General features: G+C 49.5%; 8 protein-coding genes across 8 annotated transcripts; 3 read left to right on the top strand and 5 right to left on the bottom strand.

Moving 5' to 3' along the window:
- Positions 1-402: 402 nt before the first annotated feature.
- Positions 403-1,023, bottom strand: CLUP02_15845 (GPI anchored serine-threonine rich protein; the record flags this gene model as incomplete). The annotated part of the gene is made up of 1 exon (XM_049294769.1): positions 403-1,023. The coding sequence occupies one exon, from the start codon at positions 1,021-1,023 to the stop codon at positions 403-405; it is 621 nt and encodes a 206-aa protein (XP_049151916.1).
- Positions 1,024-3,008: 1,985 nt separating this feature from the next.
- Positions 3,009-3,788, top strand: CLUP02_15844 (biphenyl-2,3-diol 1,2-dioxygenase; the record flags this gene model as incomplete). The annotated part of the gene is made up of 3 exons (XM_049294768.1): positions 3,009-3,077; positions 3,173-3,699; positions 3,767-3,788. 3 exons carry the CDS (start codon positions 3,009-3,011, stop codon positions 3,786-3,788), a joined length of 618 nt encoding a protein of 205 aa, XP_049151915.1.
- Positions 3,789-3,899: 111 nt separating this feature from the next.
- Positions 3,900-8,155, bottom strand: CLUP02_15843 (DszA family Xenobiotic compound monooxygenase; the record flags this gene model as incomplete). Its single annotated transcript, XM_049294767.1, has 17 exons — positions 3,900-4,208; positions 4,267-4,377; positions 4,425-4,614; positions 4,673-5,027; positions 5,083-5,259; positions 5,319-5,463; positions 5,537-5,561; positions 5,621-5,752; positions 5,845-5,877; positions 5,934-6,020; positions 6,102-6,794; positions 6,847-7,029; positions 7,076-7,146; positions 7,202-7,375; positions 7,431-7,819; positions 8,019-8,074; positions 8,115-8,155. 17 exons carry the CDS (start codon positions 8,153-8,155, stop codon positions 3,900-3,902), a joined length of 3,171 nt encoding a protein of 1,056 aa, XP_049151914.1.
- Positions 8,156-8,260: 105 nt separating this feature from the next.
- On the top strand, positions 8,261-10,168 carry CLUP02_15842 (uncharacterized protein; the record flags this gene model as incomplete). Its single annotated transcript, XM_049294766.1, has 3 exons — positions 8,261-8,503; positions 8,563-9,436; positions 9,492-10,168. The coding sequence occupies 3 exons, from the start codon at positions 8,261-8,263 to the stop codon at positions 10,166-10,168; spliced, it is 1,794 nt and encodes a 597-aa protein (XP_049151913.1).
- A 74-nt stretch (positions 10,169-10,242) lies between these two features.
- Positions 10,243-12,088, bottom strand: CLUP02_15841 (WSC domain-containing protein; the record flags this gene model as incomplete). Its single annotated transcript, XM_049294765.1, has 3 exons — positions 10,243-11,717; positions 11,770-11,896; positions 11,978-12,088. The coding sequence occupies 3 exons, from the start codon at positions 12,086-12,088 to the stop codon at positions 10,243-10,245; spliced, it is 1,713 nt and encodes a 570-aa protein (XP_049151912.1).
- Positions 12,089-13,015: 927 nt separating this feature from the next.
- Positions 13,016-13,804, top strand: CLUP02_15840 (NAD-dependent epimerase/dehydratase; the record flags this gene model as incomplete). Its single annotated transcript, XM_049294764.1, has 1 exon — positions 13,016-13,804. The coding sequence occupies one exon, from the start codon at positions 13,016-13,018 to the stop codon at positions 13,802-13,804; it is 789 nt and encodes a 262-aa protein (XP_049151911.1).
- Positions 13,805-13,895: 91 nt separating this feature from the next.
- On the bottom strand, positions 13,896-15,510 carry CLUP02_15839 (methyltransferase domain-containing protein; the record flags this gene model as incomplete). Its single annotated transcript, XM_049294763.1, has 8 exons — positions 13,896-13,959; positions 14,025-14,444; positions 14,513-14,650; positions 14,712-14,749; positions 14,825-14,979; positions 15,163-15,256; positions 15,325-15,354; positions 15,409-15,510. The coding sequence occupies 8 exons, from the start codon at positions 15,508-15,510 to the stop codon at positions 13,896-13,898; spliced, it is 1,041 nt and encodes a 346-aa protein (XP_049151910.1).
- A 749-nt stretch (positions 15,511-16,259) lies between these two features.
- On the bottom strand, positions 16,260-16,890 carry CLUP02_15838 (uncharacterized protein; the record flags this gene model as incomplete). The annotated part of the gene is made up of 3 exons (XM_049294762.1): positions 16,260-16,293; positions 16,363-16,782; positions 16,841-16,890. 3 exons carry the CDS (start codon positions 16,888-16,890, stop codon positions 16,260-16,262), a joined length of 504 nt encoding a protein of 167 aa, XP_049151909.1.
- Positions 16,891-18,311: the final 1,421 nt, after the last annotated feature.

Raw genomic sequence — 18,311 nt, 5'->3', positions numbered from 1 at the left:
CAAATCTGCATCACACACACGATAACGACGGGGCGAACCCCGTCCAGGCTTCCACATGTCCGTTACGCCTTGTGCGCGCCCTTTAATCACACGTCCCCCATGAGAAAGCACGCCACTTTGCAAGTCTGGGTCCGGAGCCCCGGATTCTGAAGGCAAGCTCGAGACTCATCTCGGCCAAACCATAATGGTGGCGGATCCCTTGGTGGTACGGAAAGTTGGGGAGACGAGGTCCAACCTGACAATTTTCATTTCCATTACGTTTTGGTTGCAAAAGCTATCGATCCTCTCTCTTTCTTTACCCACATTCGCCCGCCCTTTTCTTCAGACAACTATTACACCTCGACAACAGCATTTCCGTTGATCTGAACATCGAACACATTTTCATCTCGGTATACACAAGTTTCAAAGAGCAAGCAAGGCTACGGCACCAGCAGCCATTGCCTGAAGGATCGAGCCACCGTGGGTGTTCGCTGCGTTCACCGTGACCGGGGGCGACCGGGCCGTGGTACTATGTGCGGTGATCGTCGGCAGTGTAGCAGTCGTCGTCGGCGTGTTGGAAACAACCGGAGGTGCCGGAAGAGAAGTGGTCGGTTTAGGCACAAGAGAAGTCTCTGCTGAGGTGCTCCCGATTTCGGAAGTGAGGGTGAAAGTCGCGGTTGAGGTCGACGCGAAGAAGGACGTGGACGTCTTCTCGTCCGGAATCGACTCCGTGAAGAAGAGGGTAGACGTCACCGTCGAGCCGGGTTCCGTGTTGACACCGCCCGGACCGACACATTGCTTGCCGATCGGACAGCACGCATACTGGCCGTTGTTACCGAGCCAGCACGTGGACGTCAAGGGGCAACCGCCCTGCTGGTCTGGGCAGCAAGTGTAGGTCAAGGGAATGCAGCCATCGCCGCAGTCTTTCCGGCCAGACTCGCTGCACGGGATCTCTACAATCTGGCGCTTGAGAGGAGAGAAGGCCTCTTCGGCGAGAGCCAAGGCTGGGAGAGCCAGAACAAGAAGTTTCTTGAGCTGGAACATGTTGGTTATGAAAGCGAGTGTGTTGAAACGAGAGTGAAGGGTTGCTGGTGAACGTTGAGCTGCTTGATGTCCAAGATGGCCCAGCATCTCCCTTCTGCTTTCTCTCTCGGAAACCTCATGCTTAAGTACACGGCACACAACATAAGGCTGTGATATTGGGCCCTGTGCTACTCCTCCTCGGAGATGCAACATTTCAGCTGCCACACTGAACGGAAATGAGCAGCCAGCAATTACGTGGTGGCGTCCAATTGAAGGCATCACCGCAGTGTCATACAGCAAACTGCATCTTTCTGTTCCTGCAGCTAAACTAGCCCGCGATGTCAGCGTCCTTGCTCAAGTGGCCGTTGAGCAAAGTTAGAGGAGGTGATGGTGGCGTCGGGAACTAGGGTCTGGGGTTAAGCAATTGCTTATTTTGAGAGCTCAGCTTTCTTGTGGCTGCAGGTAAGCTCGGGGAGGAGTTACCCCGCGCACGTCGATAAGCTCGATCTCTTGAAGTTGTCAGGCTGAGTGGCTAGGCTGATTCGAGGAACACGATCAAGAAGATCATCAAAACCCCAGACACCGGGTTTGTTCATAGGAGTCTGTCTGCCTGTCAATCCGCTGCCAGCACTGCAGCCAGGACTTAGCTCCTGTCGGTTATGCATTGTTGCGGCAGGCTGTGAGCATGGTGTCGTGCTGCCGAATCAGATTTAAGCTTGTTTTTCAGCTGCCGGTAGCTAACGTTGTTTTAATTTGGCTATGGCGAGTGGCTTGCAACGTCGTTGTCGTGTGAGCCTGAATTTCCCTCCAATTGGCAATTTCAAGTGATGCTTCCTGAATCCCTCTTCCCGCCCTACAGAATTTAATTTACACATCAAGAACGATTAGACAAAGGATACCATATTGTACGTGGCCGCTATAATGGGGACCAGATTGCATCTCGATATCTATCGATCTTGCGATCACTGACCCAGCGTTGTGCGTTGAGATTTCACCTGATATCATACGTCTATAGAGCCATTTCAATCGTCTTCGGGCTTCGAAATCCGTCACTCGCTGCCTTTGCGACCACGATGAATGCAAACAATAACACTGTCATTTGCCCATATCACCCTACTCGTTAGCCCACACATGCGGGCGTCGTGGCACAAATCTCGGACCATGTACACCCACTCCGCCTCAGCCACCTGCGCAAGCAGACTCAAGACAGCCAATGAAATACTGAGGACGATCAGACAACTACATGAGGCCGTCGTTAAATATGGTTACTTCATATGACTGTCTTAAAGTCCAGGGGTCTTTCATTTGTGGGTTGCCCCTGACGCCGATGTGCCTTAGCCTCGAGATGACGGGCGCTCGTGTTCGACTAGCTCTGCATCTTACTTTGCCTCACGCTGGATTCAAAGTTTCTGGATGGGCAATTCTATTGTGGGATTGCGAGGAGGGAATCCTCCTCTGGCCTCGTCTTCGTGTTGCGTACCGCAGATGTCGATCGCCAGTGAGTGATCACTGTCAACACACCTCTCATTCGTATCATCCGCCAGCAGAGGCTACAAATGAACAGCGTCAGCACTAGATTCAGGCTGAAAGTAACATCCCTAGAGATTCACCAAGGTGTATTAGAGACTGAAGCTGATGTGGCTTTCCAAGGCAGAACTGCACCGGGAATGAAGTTGATCTTGCGCATTACCTCGATACCCAACTAGACATATAATTGACGAATTTATGATGAGTGTAGTTTTTGTACATCATATCCTGGGAAAGTGTTGTGTCTTTAGGGCTCTACCAGTCTATCACATTTCCAAAGTGGCTGGTTACAGCCAGTCTTCACTTGGCCTATTGATGTACGCTTAAGATCTTCCTCATGGTGTACTAGTAGAATTCCACAATAGCAAGAAAAGCAGTCACATGCTGTCGAAAAGAAAATCTCATCAATCTCCGACCTTGATCACGAAGTAGCTTGGAAGATCTGGATCTCATTCCGAACTAGGAACGGCGGGCCTCGGATGTGGGGTCCCGGCGAATCTAAACTCGGCGCCGGATCCGCAAGCCGAACGCTTCGGAAACTCGGCACGGTCCGCCCAAGCAATGCACTAATGACGTCCTTGCCGCTCTCCAAATCCCCATTCCTTTTCTTCTTCATTTTAAACCTCGCGCAAAACATTTGCAGAGACCCCAAGCCAGGCCAAAACCTCCACCATTGCCAAGACTCGACCTGTCACGCCAATCAAATTTGCAATCCGCAAAGGCTCTAGGTTTTCATCGTACCTTTGTGCCCCGTTCTATCACCATGTCCGGAGCCAGAGCCGTCGTCAAGACGCTGGATCATCTCGTTCTTACCTGCGCCAGCGTCCCAAAGACAGTCCAATGGTACACCAAGTACCTCGGGATGAAGGCAGAAACATTCACGTCGCCGTTAGATCCATCCGTCCAGAGGCACGCACTGAAGTTCGGCACGCACAAGATCAATCTGCATCAGCAGGGCAAGGAGTTTGAGCCAAAAGCCAAGACGGCACTGCCAGGCACGGCCGACCTCTGTTTCTTGGTGGAGGATGGCACCAATCTTGAGGAACTGATCAAGGGCTTCCAAGGGGACGGAGTTCAGGTTCTTGAGGGAGAGAAGGTGGTTGCGAGAACGGGAGCACAGGGTCCCATCCAGAGCGTTTACGTGAGAGATCCCGACGGAAACTTGATTGAGTAAGTACTTCTCAGTGTTGGATATTGATGGTACCTCACGGACAAGGACTAACACTCACATCCGCAGGCTTTCTCACTACAAATCATAAGTGATCGTCTACATTATCTATCTGTACGAGCATTTGCATACTTAGACCATGAGATCTCCAATTATATGCCAACACCGGAAATGTTGAAGTCTGAAGTGAGAGCGATGATTATTAGTTGCTAAGAATGGACTGTTCGTTCTTCGCCTTTTCTCGCTTCTCAAAGTGTCTGATTATGAAGATACTCGAAAGCTCCAAAACGCTCACTCCACACATGACGGAGAACCCCATGTGGAAGGACGGTGCATATTTACCCACATCGAGAATCACAACTGCAACAATTAGCGTCTTTTCAAGATGTTGAGGGCAAGATAGTTGCCAACCTGGAACCCATGCAATGAAAGCTTGGCCTAGGGTCTGTGCAACCCCAATAACGATCGCACGCTCCTCCATGTTCTTGTGCATGATCTCAATTGCCCAGGCCTAAGGTAGACGACATCAGTATTGAAGAGGCAGGAAAGCCGCAGAAAGAGTGGCTCACGTAAAGGACCGGCCAAAAGCCCCACGAAGCGGCGTTGATAACATATCCGACAAAGGTCAACGCGTAGCTTGATTCAGCTGCAACCATGATCATGCCAATGAGGTTGATGGTCTGAGTCTTGTCAGCGAGATCGGGATGCCGATGTTTCATGTACTAACAGCTGGAATCAGTAAAACCTGCCACCTCTTCCCCAACCCATCAGAGAGCCAAGCATATAGCAGAGTGGTCACGAGACCGACGGCTTGCGCTGCAGTAGGAAAGAGGTTGATCTGATAGACCGTAAAGCGGTTCAAGGACTTCAGCCAAACAGAGAAGTAGTTAAGGGGTTGTGTGACAACGCAATGGCAACTGCGAGTTATGTCAGACTGTTCCATACTGGGTATCATGAGAGGTACGGAGAACTCACATCAATGCGAAGCTGAAGACGTAAATGGGCCAGTTCGTGAAAATACCCAAGACCCTGGCTTTTGTCAAAGGCTCGGGTTTGCGCCGATCGATGGCTTCCATCCTCGCGATATGCTTTGCCTGCTCACTCGGACGCATCCAGCGAGCCCTTGTGATATGAGGGTTATCAGGGACGGCGAAAAATCCCCAGATGGGAGCCCAGATCGAGATTATGCCACAGAAAATGAAAAGCCACCGCCAACCTGGGAGGCCGCCGGCTCCATTGAGACCTCGATAGATTGCGGCTTGGAGGTATCCGCTGAACATGCTAGCAGCATAGCTGGCCGAATAAAAGATTGAAATCCGCTTGGAGAGTTCTAAGGGACGAGGTAAGGACAAAGAAGTGAGTCTTCGCACAATGGATGCTCTTACCTCGAGGCGTGTACCAGCTTCCCATGATGGTCAGAACGCCGACGGCAAAGGGACTTTCAAGGAATCCTAGCAGGAATCTCATCGCTAAGACATGACGAACGTCCTTGACAGCGGCAAAACAAAATGTGACAATGGTCCAGAGAAACTCCGCCACGGGTAGGTAAATTGAGGGCCGAACTGGAAGATGTCAAGCTTTTGGGCTGTATATAAGAGCTGATTGCATTCCAAGAACCTACAACGAGTGAGCAAGAACTGTGAAGGAATTTGACCGACCAGATACCCGCAAGTAAAGAAAGTTTGTAACAGGTTGTACTCGTTGCCTTGAAAGTCGAGGTCTTCTTTCATACCGCTGACATACGCATTTGCTATTTTTGGTAAGAACTTCACACATTGTTTCAGTGTCCTAGTGCCAAGATTTGCCCTTACTGATGTTGCTTGAGTCGAGTAGCCTGACGAAATATCCAAAAGTAGCCCAGCTTCTGTCGTGAGCATGGTCAGCGCAGCTCTGAGCACATATTCAAAACATGGGATTCTTTACAATACGAAGAAGTCGAGGCGTTGCACAAGGCGATGTTCTTCTTTTGTTCGAGGACCATCCCATATGACACCGCTTAGGAGATCCCATCTTGATGACGAGGGCTCTTGAGGCCCAAGATCCTTACCAGTATCTCTTTTTGATGCATTTTTGGAGTCCATGGCAGTCGCAGGTCGTTAGGTGGATGGTCGCGGATGTAATCAGAAGTAATTCGCAATACTACTTACTTTTGTACCGACATGGTAGGGGCATCAAAAACCCTTTGTGTCCCTGCTGGTCAGAGCGAGGCTGACAGAGCACATTATCGGCCTGTTACCGAGTTCTCAGAACTGATGCAACTTTAGAACGAATGACAACATAACAAGGCAAGTGGGGGTTGATTGAATGGAGCCAAATCCTGGTTCTTGTGCACTCTTCAGGGATGATGTCTAGCAAGTCTCAGAGACCACCTCGTTCCCCTCTTTCATACGAATTATGGCCCTACTTGTACTTGTATTGACCTCCAATGTGGTCGTGGCGGAGATGTTTCTGGCCAACACCATACATCCTCTCACGCAGAGTGACTCCATCTCCCGATAGTCCGTCGTACCCGTATAGCCCTCTTCCGCGAAGCTCAGGCACTAGCAAATCTACCACATCTTTGAAACTCCCAGGGGTTGTGACATATCCAACGTTGAACCCATCTAAATCTGCAATCTTCACCCACTCCTCAAGGAAATCTGCAACACGAGCTGCCGATCCAACAGGCACAGGCCCGTTCCCGCCGATGGCCATGACTTTTCCGATATTTCGAGGCGTCCAAGCTGGAATGTCATCGCCACGGTATTTCAGACTGCTGACCATGGAGTGTACCCGCCCATCAATGGTAGCATCATCTGGTCTTATTTCTGCGTCTAAATCGTATTTGGCGAGGTCTATTCCAGCATTACCTGAAAAGAATGCAAGACCAGCTTCGAAGTTCGCAAATTCCAAGGCTTTGCGGTATTTTGCAGTGGCTTCTTCGTCTGTTCTCGCAATGACTGGTGTAATGACGGCAAAAATCTTGACACTACCAGGGTCGCGGCCAGCTTCCGCTGCTTGCTGACGAATGGCTGCTACGCGAGGCGCCAAGATGTGAGGTGAAAGCCCCGATATCATGATACCCTCTGCGTGTTTGGCAGCGAAAGCTATGCCAGCGCTGTGAAGGTTCAGCCGAAAGTAGGCGTGTGAATTGTATGGTTCGTACTTACGATGATGTCCCTGCTTGAAGCAGAAATGGAGTTCTTTGAGGTGAAGGATGCAGGATGTGAGGAGCATCCACATTGAACCTTGCCGTATGATGCTTGATCCAACGGATACGACTGGGATCGGCGTAGATATTGTTCGTTGCATCTTTCTTGAGAGCATCGTCTGCCCACGAGCCTTCCCATATTCTGACCTCTTAGCCTAGGACCTTCGTGTACACTCATATGACCTTACTTGTAGAGCAACTCCAAGTATTCATCAGCAGCGGCATATCTCTCATCATGTTCGACATATGAGACCCCGACCTGAAGAAAGTTATGCATGATCTTGAAGAGGAACTTCTTGCGGAGTCTGACTTACGGCCTTGGCAGCAGATTCCTTAAAAGAAGTGACGATGTTCCAGCCAAACCGCCCTTTGGTAAGATGGTCGAGTGTCGAGAACCTCTTTGCGACGACGAATGGTGCCTCGTAACTCGTACTGGTTGTTACAATGAACCCAAGTTTCTTCGTTACAGTTGCCATCGCCGTCACCGGCTACTCCTAATGTCAATGCATGGCCATCGGTACAAATGTTACATTTGTCACTTACGATAACGGGGTCGCCCATCGGGAACTGACAACTTGTCCGTATCGTTGGTTCAGCGCTTCCATTGTAGATATCGTGTTGACCATAAGTATCAGCCAGAATCAAAGCGTGAATGTCTCCCCGCTCAAGTGTCTGCGCGAGATTGGTCCAGTAACTGAGATCTCTAAATTTGTCGGCGACTTCATCTTCGCCCCTGCGCCACTGACCGAAGCAGAGATGGCTCGGAGTGAACATGTCAAATGCATTGAGTATAATCTGCCGCCTGGCAGAAGGTTCCATCTTGGCGGGGTAAGCTCGTGCTGCGCTGAGTCCAACTCGTTGGCGGAACTGAGCCGGTGCTGCGTCTGTTGTCAACTTGCCATCGGCGGAAGAGAGCAAATTTCCATTGATAACTCATTGCGCACTTGGTCTTGAAGGATCACGCAATTCGTCCGAGCCGATTTCGGCAGTAAGTACGGATGTTCGAGTTTCGCAATGTCTTATCAGAATTAAAACCCGGACAAGCCCGAGATTTAGTAAATTCGCAAGCTAGATAGCGTATGGCGTATCATGGAGAATTGATGCATCCTTGATTGTATGCTTGTCTGGAACCAATCGAGTCTTCCTTCCCCTCGAAACATATGCGAAGGAAATTTGTTTCCAAGTGTCTGCAGCACGCTGCATGCACAATCCTATTGCATCGGGAACAGGGGGTATTTGCAAGCAATAGTGATAGTTGCGTCATCCATGTGATACGCCGGTAATCGACGATAATGAAGATAGAAACTCAATCGCAATCCATACTTAGAGAAGTGTCAAGCATTGTCGTCTCGTTTTTGTCAGAGTGATCAACCATGGCTCCAGGCGCGATACTAGACCCGTCTATCGATGGTGCAAGTTCCCTTCCAGCGGCTGACAACAATATTCTTCGAACCATCGAACCTCATTTCTTGATAGAAGAGCATCCCATTGATGAACATCAAAGTGTCCGAGCTATTGTTGTGGGAGCCGGCATTTCTGGCATCACCGCTGCCATTTTACTTCCCGCGAAGGTTCCCAACCTAGATCTCATAATCTACGAGAGAAACGACGATCTTGTAAGTTGAAGGACAATGATATCACGAAGCACTAGTCACTGATACGCGAGGCAACGAAGGGAGGCGTCTGGCATACCAACATCTACCCTGGTGTTCGGTGCGATGTACCCGCTCACGCTTACCAGGCTACGTTTGCTCCATCGACAGATTGGACCGAGGCGTATGCCACCGGCTCTGAGATTCAATCTTACTGGCAAGATATTGCGGACAAGTACGACATGCGCAAGTATATCCGCTTCAGGCATAGCGTCACATCTGCGGAATGGTCTGAGGAAAAGGCCAGATGGATCGTCGAAATTCAAACAGACGACGGTGTAGTCACTGACGAAGCCAACTTCTTGATTACTGCCACGGGCCACTTCAGCGACCCAAAGCTTCCTCAGTATCCAGGAATCGATAAGTTTGAGGGCCACCTACGACATACCTCGAATTGGGACCCTAAGTTCGAGCCGAAAGGAAAGCGGATCGCAGTCATTGGAAATGGCGCTTCCGGATTACAAGTGCTCCCGCAACTGCAAAAGATCGCTGCAAGAGTTGATCATTATGCCCGCAACAAAACATGGGTTGCAGCACCAATCGGAGGAGAAGATCTGGCAGACTTTGTTGCAGAAAACATTGGAGACGCCCGGACAGACGCGGAGAAGTATCTTAAATTTCGGAAGGCTCTAGAGGCAAAGCTTTTCAGCCGCTTCGGCGGGATCTTCAAAGACGGACCTCAGAATGCAGCGGCCGAAGATTACATCAAAGAGCTTATGAGGGTACGACTGGGGGCGAATTCCAAGCTTGCTGACGAGATTTTACCTGAATTCCCAGTAGGCTGTCGTCGGCTGACACCTGGACCGGGCTATCTCGAGGCGCTGACTGCGGAAAATGTCAACTACATCACCGATCGAATCTCAGAGTTCACTGAAACCGGCATTCGGACTGTGGATGGTGGGTTCCAATTTCTGCTTATCTATGGAGCATCTTTCACTCACTCGGTGATTAGACACTCTTCGCGAAGTTGACGCAGTCATATGCAGTACAGGTCACGACATTACATTCAGTACGCAGTTCCCTGTCGTTTACAAAGGACTCGATCTCCAGAGGGCTTGGAGACCTGGCGGTAAACCAGGATTCCCTGACACTTACTTGGGAATGCTTGCTCCCGAGGTTCCGAACTTCATCACTGTACTTGGACCAAACGCCACAGGACCAGCCGGAACGCTGTGTCATGCGGTAGAGAACCAGCTCACATACGTTGCCAAGATACTTCGCAAATTTGCGACCCAAGGCCTGCGGACCATAGCTCCGACAACAGCTGCAACTCGTGATTTCCGAGCCTACACTGAAGCCTTCTTCCCGCGGACTGTCATGAGCGAGCACTGCAGCTCTTGGTACAATGGTGGGATCAAGGGCGGGAGAATCCATGGCCTCTGGCCCGGCAGTGCTGCTCATGTTGACCTGGTTAGAAAGGATCCGAGGTGGGAGGACTTTGAGTACACCTATCAGAACCCCCAGGGAAACAGGTTTGGGTGGCTGGGGAATGGCTGGACCAAGAAGGATGTTGCGGCTGCTCACGGCGACGCTGGGGTGGAACTAGATCTTACTCCTTGGTTGGAGAAAGGCGCTTTAAGTGGTGATATTGACCTTAGAAGCTACCATGAGAAATGGTGGGTGAGCTAGGAGTTGTTTCATCGTTGCACTGCACCCAAAACTGGGCATCTAAATTCCATTACCATTACGGATACTACTTATGTCTAGCTGCAAGAGCTCAAAGCTCCTGTCTTCTGAAACGCAACTTCGACTGACTGCTCGCCACCCAACTTGATATCAAAACTGGTGTTCCATCCATCAGCATCGACACTTCCACTGGCTGTATAGACGGACCACTGGCCTTGGTCCTCTCCAGTAGCTTGGAAGTTGATCTTCTCAACGTCCAGTCTGGGAACAATCACTCCCTGCCTACGGACCTCATGAACCAAATCCATAGTTAGGCCATCAGCGGTGGCGGGTACACGGTCCTTGCGAACAAGAGCTTTGACCGTGACCGGCAGCTTGCCATCCGCCACATTTCCGATGCAAGATTTAGACTGCTGATATAGGAGGACATCACTCATAGGATATCCGTTGCCAGCATTGTCGTACGTGATAGTCTCGTTGGTTGACGGCTTCGTAACGTGGATGTAGAACTTGCTGATGCCCGTGTCAGGGCTGATTGTGGTGTCAAACTCCCACCAGTGGAAGCTCTCCCTCCACAAGCCAGAGGCACTTCCACCCTGAAAGGTTGCCTTGCGGGTAGTGATAACGTTCGATCCGTTGCCGTTGCGGTCAGCGTACGTCAGCTGGACCGAGAGATCATTGGGGTCTCGGCCAGTGACTGCGGTGGTGCGGATGCGAATGCGGCCGCCAAACGACAGGCTGCCATCGTCTTTGAGGAAGAGCCCGCTGATGTAGGGCTTAATATCTGTGGCTACGATGGGGTCGCTGAGTTTAACGTTGGCAGGGACGGTATCAATCATGCGACTAAAGATGTCGGCGCAGGTAGTCTGGAAAGCATTAGGGTCGGCCATGGCTTGCATCGTCTTGTTTCCATCTGCAGCAAAGATACGCTTGTCTGAGTTGAGGGTGTCATTTGTGCCAACAACCAGAGGGTTCTTGGTTGTGCCATCCAAATATTCGGTCACGACGACGTTGTCGAACTTGGCAAATTCGGTGTCAAAGTGGGCTACGGTATCGTTGTTGGGGTCCGCCGCGACACCGACGATCTCAGGGAAGTCCATGCTGTGCACGCCTCCCAGAGTATGACCGCACGCCACCATGGCAATCATGTCGCTCTGAGAGAAGCCTGCCTTGGTGAAAGCCAGCTGGGTAGTGTTGAGATCGGTCTGAGGCTCAGGGACACCGGCAGGGCCGGCTTCTTGGGCGTCAATACGGCCGGCACGAAACGGGATTTGGATACCGCCGCACGCAAAGCTGGCGACGAGGACACTCATGGCCAACAGATCAGAAGCAGAGGCGCGAATGGAGTGAAAGCTGCTAAAGAATCCAAACGTGTTGTTGAAGGCGCCTCCAATATTTTCCGGGCGATCCAACTCGAAGAAGATGGACGCGTCTAAACCACCGGTACCGGCGGCAGCATCGTGCGTGGCCATGTCGTGGAAAGCGGCGCGGATCCATTCAGCAGAGTTCTGACGGCCGGGGATGCTTGTGCCGAAGCCACACGTAATGACACCTAATGAGTTGTCAGTAGCTAGTTGATAGTCGGTGGTAGAGAGACAACTGACCATCGATGAAGCCCCTGCGAAGGTATCCGGACTGCAGAGAGAGGTGATCCTCGAGCTCATCGTACTGAGAAGGCCAAACATACTCTGTCGCGGCGATGGACGCTAGAGCGAGCGTGGAAAGAATGCTCTGCTTCATGATGAGTGCAGGCCGATAGCGAACGACTGGGACGAAAGGCAGTTGCGCGACCAAGCATTCAGTTCATCTGACATCGTGCCAGCCCTCATTCACTTTATGGGTTTCCAGAAAAGCTCTTCCATTTCGGCAATGCGACGTTGGACGGGGCGACCCTTGGACCCTGCAGTGATGGGACGGAGACATTTGGGCGCTTGGAGGGACAAGATCTCGTATTCCTCTTTCCCACCAAGTTATTTCGGTTCTTTCCAATGCCGATAGCGAGGTCCCATCATCCCATCAGTTCCTACCGTTGTGGACCATGCCCAGATATGCTTGAAGTTAAGTGCTGGACTAGTTCATTTCCCGAGACTAGGCCTCCCTAGCTTATCCCCAATGCATCGTGGGGAATAGTCTCCTGCCCAATAAGGCAGCTGTAATTACCTAGCACACAGCCTGAAATACGAGCGACGTGGGCGACGATCAGCGCACCGTCGCAGCGTGCTGTTGCTTGTTCGTGTAAAGACGCTGCAGGGGCGGACGCCCTACCAGATCCGGATCACCCGACATGGAACTCGGCCGGTATCATAGCAAGAGGAATCCGAGGTATCATCCGACAAGGCCATCTGAGGAAGCAGTTCTTTCGAGACATGTACCTAGCTGTGCAAAAGCCGAAGGCTGGCAAAATAGGGTAGACAAAGCTGTTGTGGCTGAACGTTTGAACAGTTAGGGGATGTCTTCTGGTGCGGAAGTTACCCACTTTGTCCACACAATTTCGGGGCTATTAATAAGGTTGGCAGAGAACCTAACTTAACTGCTGAACGTCTCCTCAGTGAACAAAGTCACCTTGGCTCAGGGGTGAAATGTGCTGTGAGACTGTGTAACTTGGCGCTGACCAAGTCGCGTCAGTGTGAGGGTGACGGAAAAACAGCTGCCCGAAACCTTTCCTCCCGGCTCTGGACTTCTTCCGTTCCAGTGCGTGTCGGGATTATGCCGTCATCGAAGTCAATTAAGGAGCTAACGCTTCGGCGCTTTCGGAGCTTCCATTGGGAGTCCGACATATTTCCCGGTACCTTTATCACCTCTCCTTATATTTCAGCTTAAATACTACGTGTGTAAACATAACGAGTCAACATGGGCGACGCTTCAATCCTTCACATGCCGACGACCCTTATATTTGGGGGCAATGGCAAAACCGCCCGTCAACTGACAGCAATCCTTCGGGACGCCGATACCCCTCACACCATCTTCAGCGTTATCCGCAATCCGGAACAAATTCCGGACTTGGAAGCAATCGGCGCAAAGCCAATTGTCCAAGACATCTCTACAGCTTCCGAGGTCGACTTCATTAAAATCATTGAAGGCACCCGGCCCGACGTTGTGGTGTGGGCAGCTGGCGGCAAGGACCCCAAGTCCGCTGAGGCTGTTGACCGGGATGGAGCCATTCGCGCCATGGATGCCCTGGCCAAAGCCAACGTGGTCGCCAAACGCTACATCGTCGTCAGCGCCCTCGACGTCCGCGACCGAGACAGCAAGCCCGTCCCGGACTGGTATACCGATGCCGATGAGAAGCTCAGCGACCGCATGTGGGGTATCATCGGTCCCATTCTCCGGGCTAAGCTAGCGGCCGACACGGAGTTGAGGGTGGGGAATGCGGCTCGCAAGCTTAACTACACCATTGTGAGACCTGGTGGCTTGACTGAGGGACCTAGCACCGGAAAGGCACGGGCAGGAAAGGTTGGCACCGTCGGCATGATTCCCAGAGAAGATGTCGCCAAGGTCGTCTACGCGGCGATTCAGAATGAGAAGACCTACGGGCTGGCATTTGATGTCTTGGGGCCCAAAGAGGACAGCCCAACGATCAAAGAAGCTGTCTCACAGGTGGCAAAACATCATGAAGATACGTTTGAGGGTTATTATTAGGCAAAAAATCAACTGATGTATTCATGAATGTCTTTTTAAAAAGAAGATCAGATCTAGCACCACCTCAGTCTCGTAAGCTGGAAGCCAGGGCTCAACCAGTGGTTGCTTCTTCAGTCGACTCGGCCTTCAATGGCTTTCGACCGTGGATTGCCCAACTGTAGAATGTCAGTATCGAGAGAGAACTCGCCAATAGGCGCCGGCAATGGGGCATTCTTCTTACACCGTGAAGTAGGCATGGATACTTTTGTCACCAAGATCTCTCCGTGCTTCCATAGCAAGTACCATCACCTCTTCTTTTGTCCAACTCAGAGCCCGGGTCAAAGGTGCCATAAGGAATGCCTCCCAATTCATAGCCAGATTCTCATAGGTCCACATGCCGAGATCTTTGTAATTCCTGTCCTTTGGCCATGAATTCGATGGCCACTTATATCGTTCCAAGTGGATATCCTCAAAGCCGACCTCGGCCATGATATCAGCCAGCGACTTGATATCTTTGAAGGGGCGTTGGAAAAATTCTGCCGCATCCTTCAGTAGCCGCAGACTCTTCATCAGGGATGAATAGTCTTTTAAGGTGCCGTCGTCAGATCGGGGCTCGGCGTCGATTTCCTGGATTTCGAGATAACCGCCTGGGTTCAGATGACTATTGAAGAGTTGAGGTCAGACACAATCATCTTACTCAAAGTTAACGAGGTTTATGGACAACAGTACTCGAAACTTTGTTGGAAGTATGCTTTCCAATCATTGATGCAAGAGTCGAGTACACGGCTATGGATGTAGTCAAAAGGCCGAGAGTACGTCCAGCGCTCCTCTAAATCGTCGATCTCAAAGCGGACATTCGGAGGTACACTGAAGGAGCGTTAGTAAGCTATGGTCTCTGGCTTTCGAGGAACATTTCGACCTAACTCACAACTCTGGTTGGGCAGGAGACAAATCAATGCCGAGGACCTATGATATCAATGTTAGGAAAGCGCAAAAGATTTACCACACTCGTAAGTCGTAGAGGACTATGCAGTGTCGAACCTCAGCTTCAGGGTGTTCATCTCCGAACTCCATCGCCCAAATTCCTGTTCCTGTGCCGACATCCAATACTCGGCCAACTTTGGATCCGGGATCATTGGGAGGCGCTGTGCCCAGTCGATTCCCGAAAGTTCTGATGAACATGTTATGCTGTAGGTCTAGTTGCCGGATCTAATGTTAACGTGACAGGTCTATTGGTGCACCCAGCGGCGGGAGACACCGGAGAGAATAGCGCCGGGTTGCACAAACCAAGTCGATCGTTTTCTCTCTCGTCATTAGGGACATAATATTCTGCCCGAGTTTAGTGCTCCCACTCGGAAAGTTTCGGTAGAAAAACTCACTCCCGTCTTTGTACTTGTGATAAGTCCTGCCATTTTCTAAGCGGTAATCAAATATCGAGCTCGACAGGCTTGTGCTAGATGAAGCAACACTTTGCTAGGAGAGAAGTCAATTGATGGTTCTATATATCGCCTATCCAGGGCGGATCAGAGCAGGCAACATACGCTAGTAGCGGAATCATTATCGTCCGTGATCTGAAGAAATATACATCTCAGTACGCTCTACGCTTCCGATTTGTGAAGTATTACCTCGTCGGCAGCAATGTTATCGCGGTCTTCTATAGCGGTATTGCCTTGATTTCCGCCATCACCACGTGGCGGGCTCCTGCCCGCGATATCTGCCGTGCACATCGTTGGTAGTGTTGTTCTCACATGCGAGGACGCGGTTGTGCTGACGTGGGGGTGATCCCGGTGGATCGAGACAGTCGCGTCTGCAGGCGACCAGCGGCCAAGTGACAAACTTATCTGAATTAGAAATAAATAAGAACGAGACTCGACAGTAGCTCTGTCAAATAATATATCTCTTGCAGTGATTGACTAGGATGTGTTGTTACCCCTCTTCTTGGCTGGAAACTGGCATGCATGTTTGCGGCGAGCGTCCCATCCAACGCCATTTCCGAGCAGGAACCCCCCCGAAAGATGATATGATTCACATATCAGACCCCAGGAGTGGATCTATGGATTTACGGTCCTAGTCAAATCTACCAACCAACACTATCCTCAGGTTGCCCGCGGCTGGATCAAGGTATCTGACGATTGGGTCCTTCCAGGTGCGGCGCATGCTTCAACTATCAAAACTTCTGACCGGGAAATACTCTTAAAGTAGCGCAGTCCTTGGAATTGGGGGCAGGTGGATGATCACAGTTAACAAGAGGTGGGATCCAATTGCAAGATTCAAACTTTCCTGGCTGAAAACTCGGTGTTCTTACTGTGTAGCTAACATGTGAGCACGCACGTCCGGCGCAGACTTTGAAGATGATGGACATGCATGATGGCTACTCTGCTTCAACCATGTCTTGGATGATATTCCGTCGCTAAGCCACATTGCATACCAACCACATCCTCAATATCAGCTCAAATTTCAATGGAACGTTGCTAGATTAATTGGCCGCAACTTCCTCCGCAGTAGGCTTTCTACCGTAGACAGACCAACTGACCCGAGAATTAGCCAACTTACTTGTAACTAATGGAAGTGCCACTTACAAAGTCTGGTACGAGTGAATGCGCGGGTTCTTCATCTCGTTTCGGACTTCCATTGCAAAGACTGTAACCTCTTCTTTGGTCCAGTTATGGGCTCTCGTTAACGCACCTAGCATGAAACCTTCGAGCCCAGCAACAGAGTTATCGAGGTTCCAATACCCAAGCTCTTTGTGTTTCCTGTCCCGAGGCCACGGGTTGGAAGGCCACTTGAATACCTTCACGTTAATGTCTACAAACCCGGCGTCGGCCATGAGGTCTTTCAGAGTCGTGTTGTCCTGGAATGCATGCCCAAACATGACAGCCGCTTCGCCCCACAGCTTCGAGAACCTATTTAGGGCGGCATCGTCGGCAAGTGTACCATCATCTGACTTGCAGTACAGGTCGACCTCATTGAGCTCAAGATATCCGTTAGGGTTCAGGTTGCTTCGGTGGTGGCATGATCAGCGTAAATTCAGTTGGTCGAGCTATGCTTGCAACTTACTCGAAACATTTCTGGATATACTCCTGCCAATTACCAATGCTTGATGTCATTAAGCGACTGTGAATGTAATCGAAAGGTTGCAAGAAAGTCCACGGCTCCTCGATATCGTCAATCTCGAATGTCGCATTGGGAGGAACGCTATAGAATTGTCAACAACGCTGGTTTCAGGATAGAACCGGGTGGAGCTTACAATGCTGATTGAATGGGTGAAAGGTCAACACCAAGGACCTTAATAGAAATAGGTTAGTATTCGAAATATTTGTTCAGCAATTTTTCTAATTACCTCTGACTCTGGATGTTCATCTGCAAAGTCCATTGCCCAAATACCGGTCCCTGTACCAATATCAAGTACCCGACCGACCTTGATACTGGTGTCTTTCGCGTTCACTGGGGCACGTCCCAATTGGTTGTCGAAGGTGAGAATGAACATATTATGTTGAATATCTGTTAGACTATTAATGATTGCGAGTTGAAAATTCGTAAGCAAGCAAGACATCCATACCCAATCGTTCGTTTTTCCTGTCATCGTTGGGCATGAGATATTCTTGTCTACACTTAGCTTTTGCTCATTCACAATGAGGAGAGACAACCTACTGCCATCTTTATAGCCATGGTATGTTCGCCCATTCTCTGTCCGATACTGGAGAACGGAGCTGGTCACACTGGTGCTTAATAATGCGACGCTCTAGATTTTAAAGTTGTCGGATTAGAAGTCCAATTCAACCGCGGCATACAGCCGACTGCGCAGGGGCCAATTAGGGGCCCTATTTACGATTATTATAGCTGGCCTAACCTATAGTTAGAACCTCCTTTTTATACCTACTACGTAGATATTTATATAGTTTAATTAATCTCTTCGTTAACTACGGTTCGAACTAACTACTTTATAATAAGGATACTAATACTTATTAATAGTTAAATTTTATTATTATAAATTAATAAAATATTTTATTATATAAAAAAAACGACTTTTTAATACTATATAAGATAAAAGATTCGTACTAATTAACCTTATAAAAGTAAATAAAAAAAGAGGCGATTTTTAAATACTATACGGAATTAAGTAATTGTAGCCCTTTATTATTTACGAGAGGTCGACGTTTATTATATTAAATTACGTTAATTAATAGAACTATTTAAGTAACTAGCCTTTTATTATTACCCTAAGTAGCTTTTTTACTAAACGATTTTTCTATAACTAACCCATAATTAGAAATTAACTAGTTAAATTAGTAAAAAAAAATATTTATATAACGACTATCTACTTAATTAATTAATATAATAAACGAGCTTAATAATATAATATAAGAAAGTACTACGTAATTAAAAAAGGGGATTTTTAAATATAAATATTCTTACTTAGCAGCGAAAGTAACCCTATAGGAGTTATTAAACTAAGAGATTTATAATATATAAAAAAGTCTATTATTACGAGGATTTTATAAGTACGACCTTAAGCCCGTAATTTAAA

The sequence above is a fragment of the Colletotrichum lupini genome, chromosome 8, assembly GCF_023278565.1.
Source record: "Colletotrichum lupini chromosome 8, complete sequence".
Lineage (NCBI taxonomy): Eukaryota > Fungi > Ascomycota > Sordariomycetes > Glomerellales > Glomerellaceae > Colletotrichum > Colletotrichum lupini.
The sequence above is the reverse complement of the archived record's forward strand: the minus strand, read 5'-3'. Positions and strand labels throughout refer to the sequence as shown.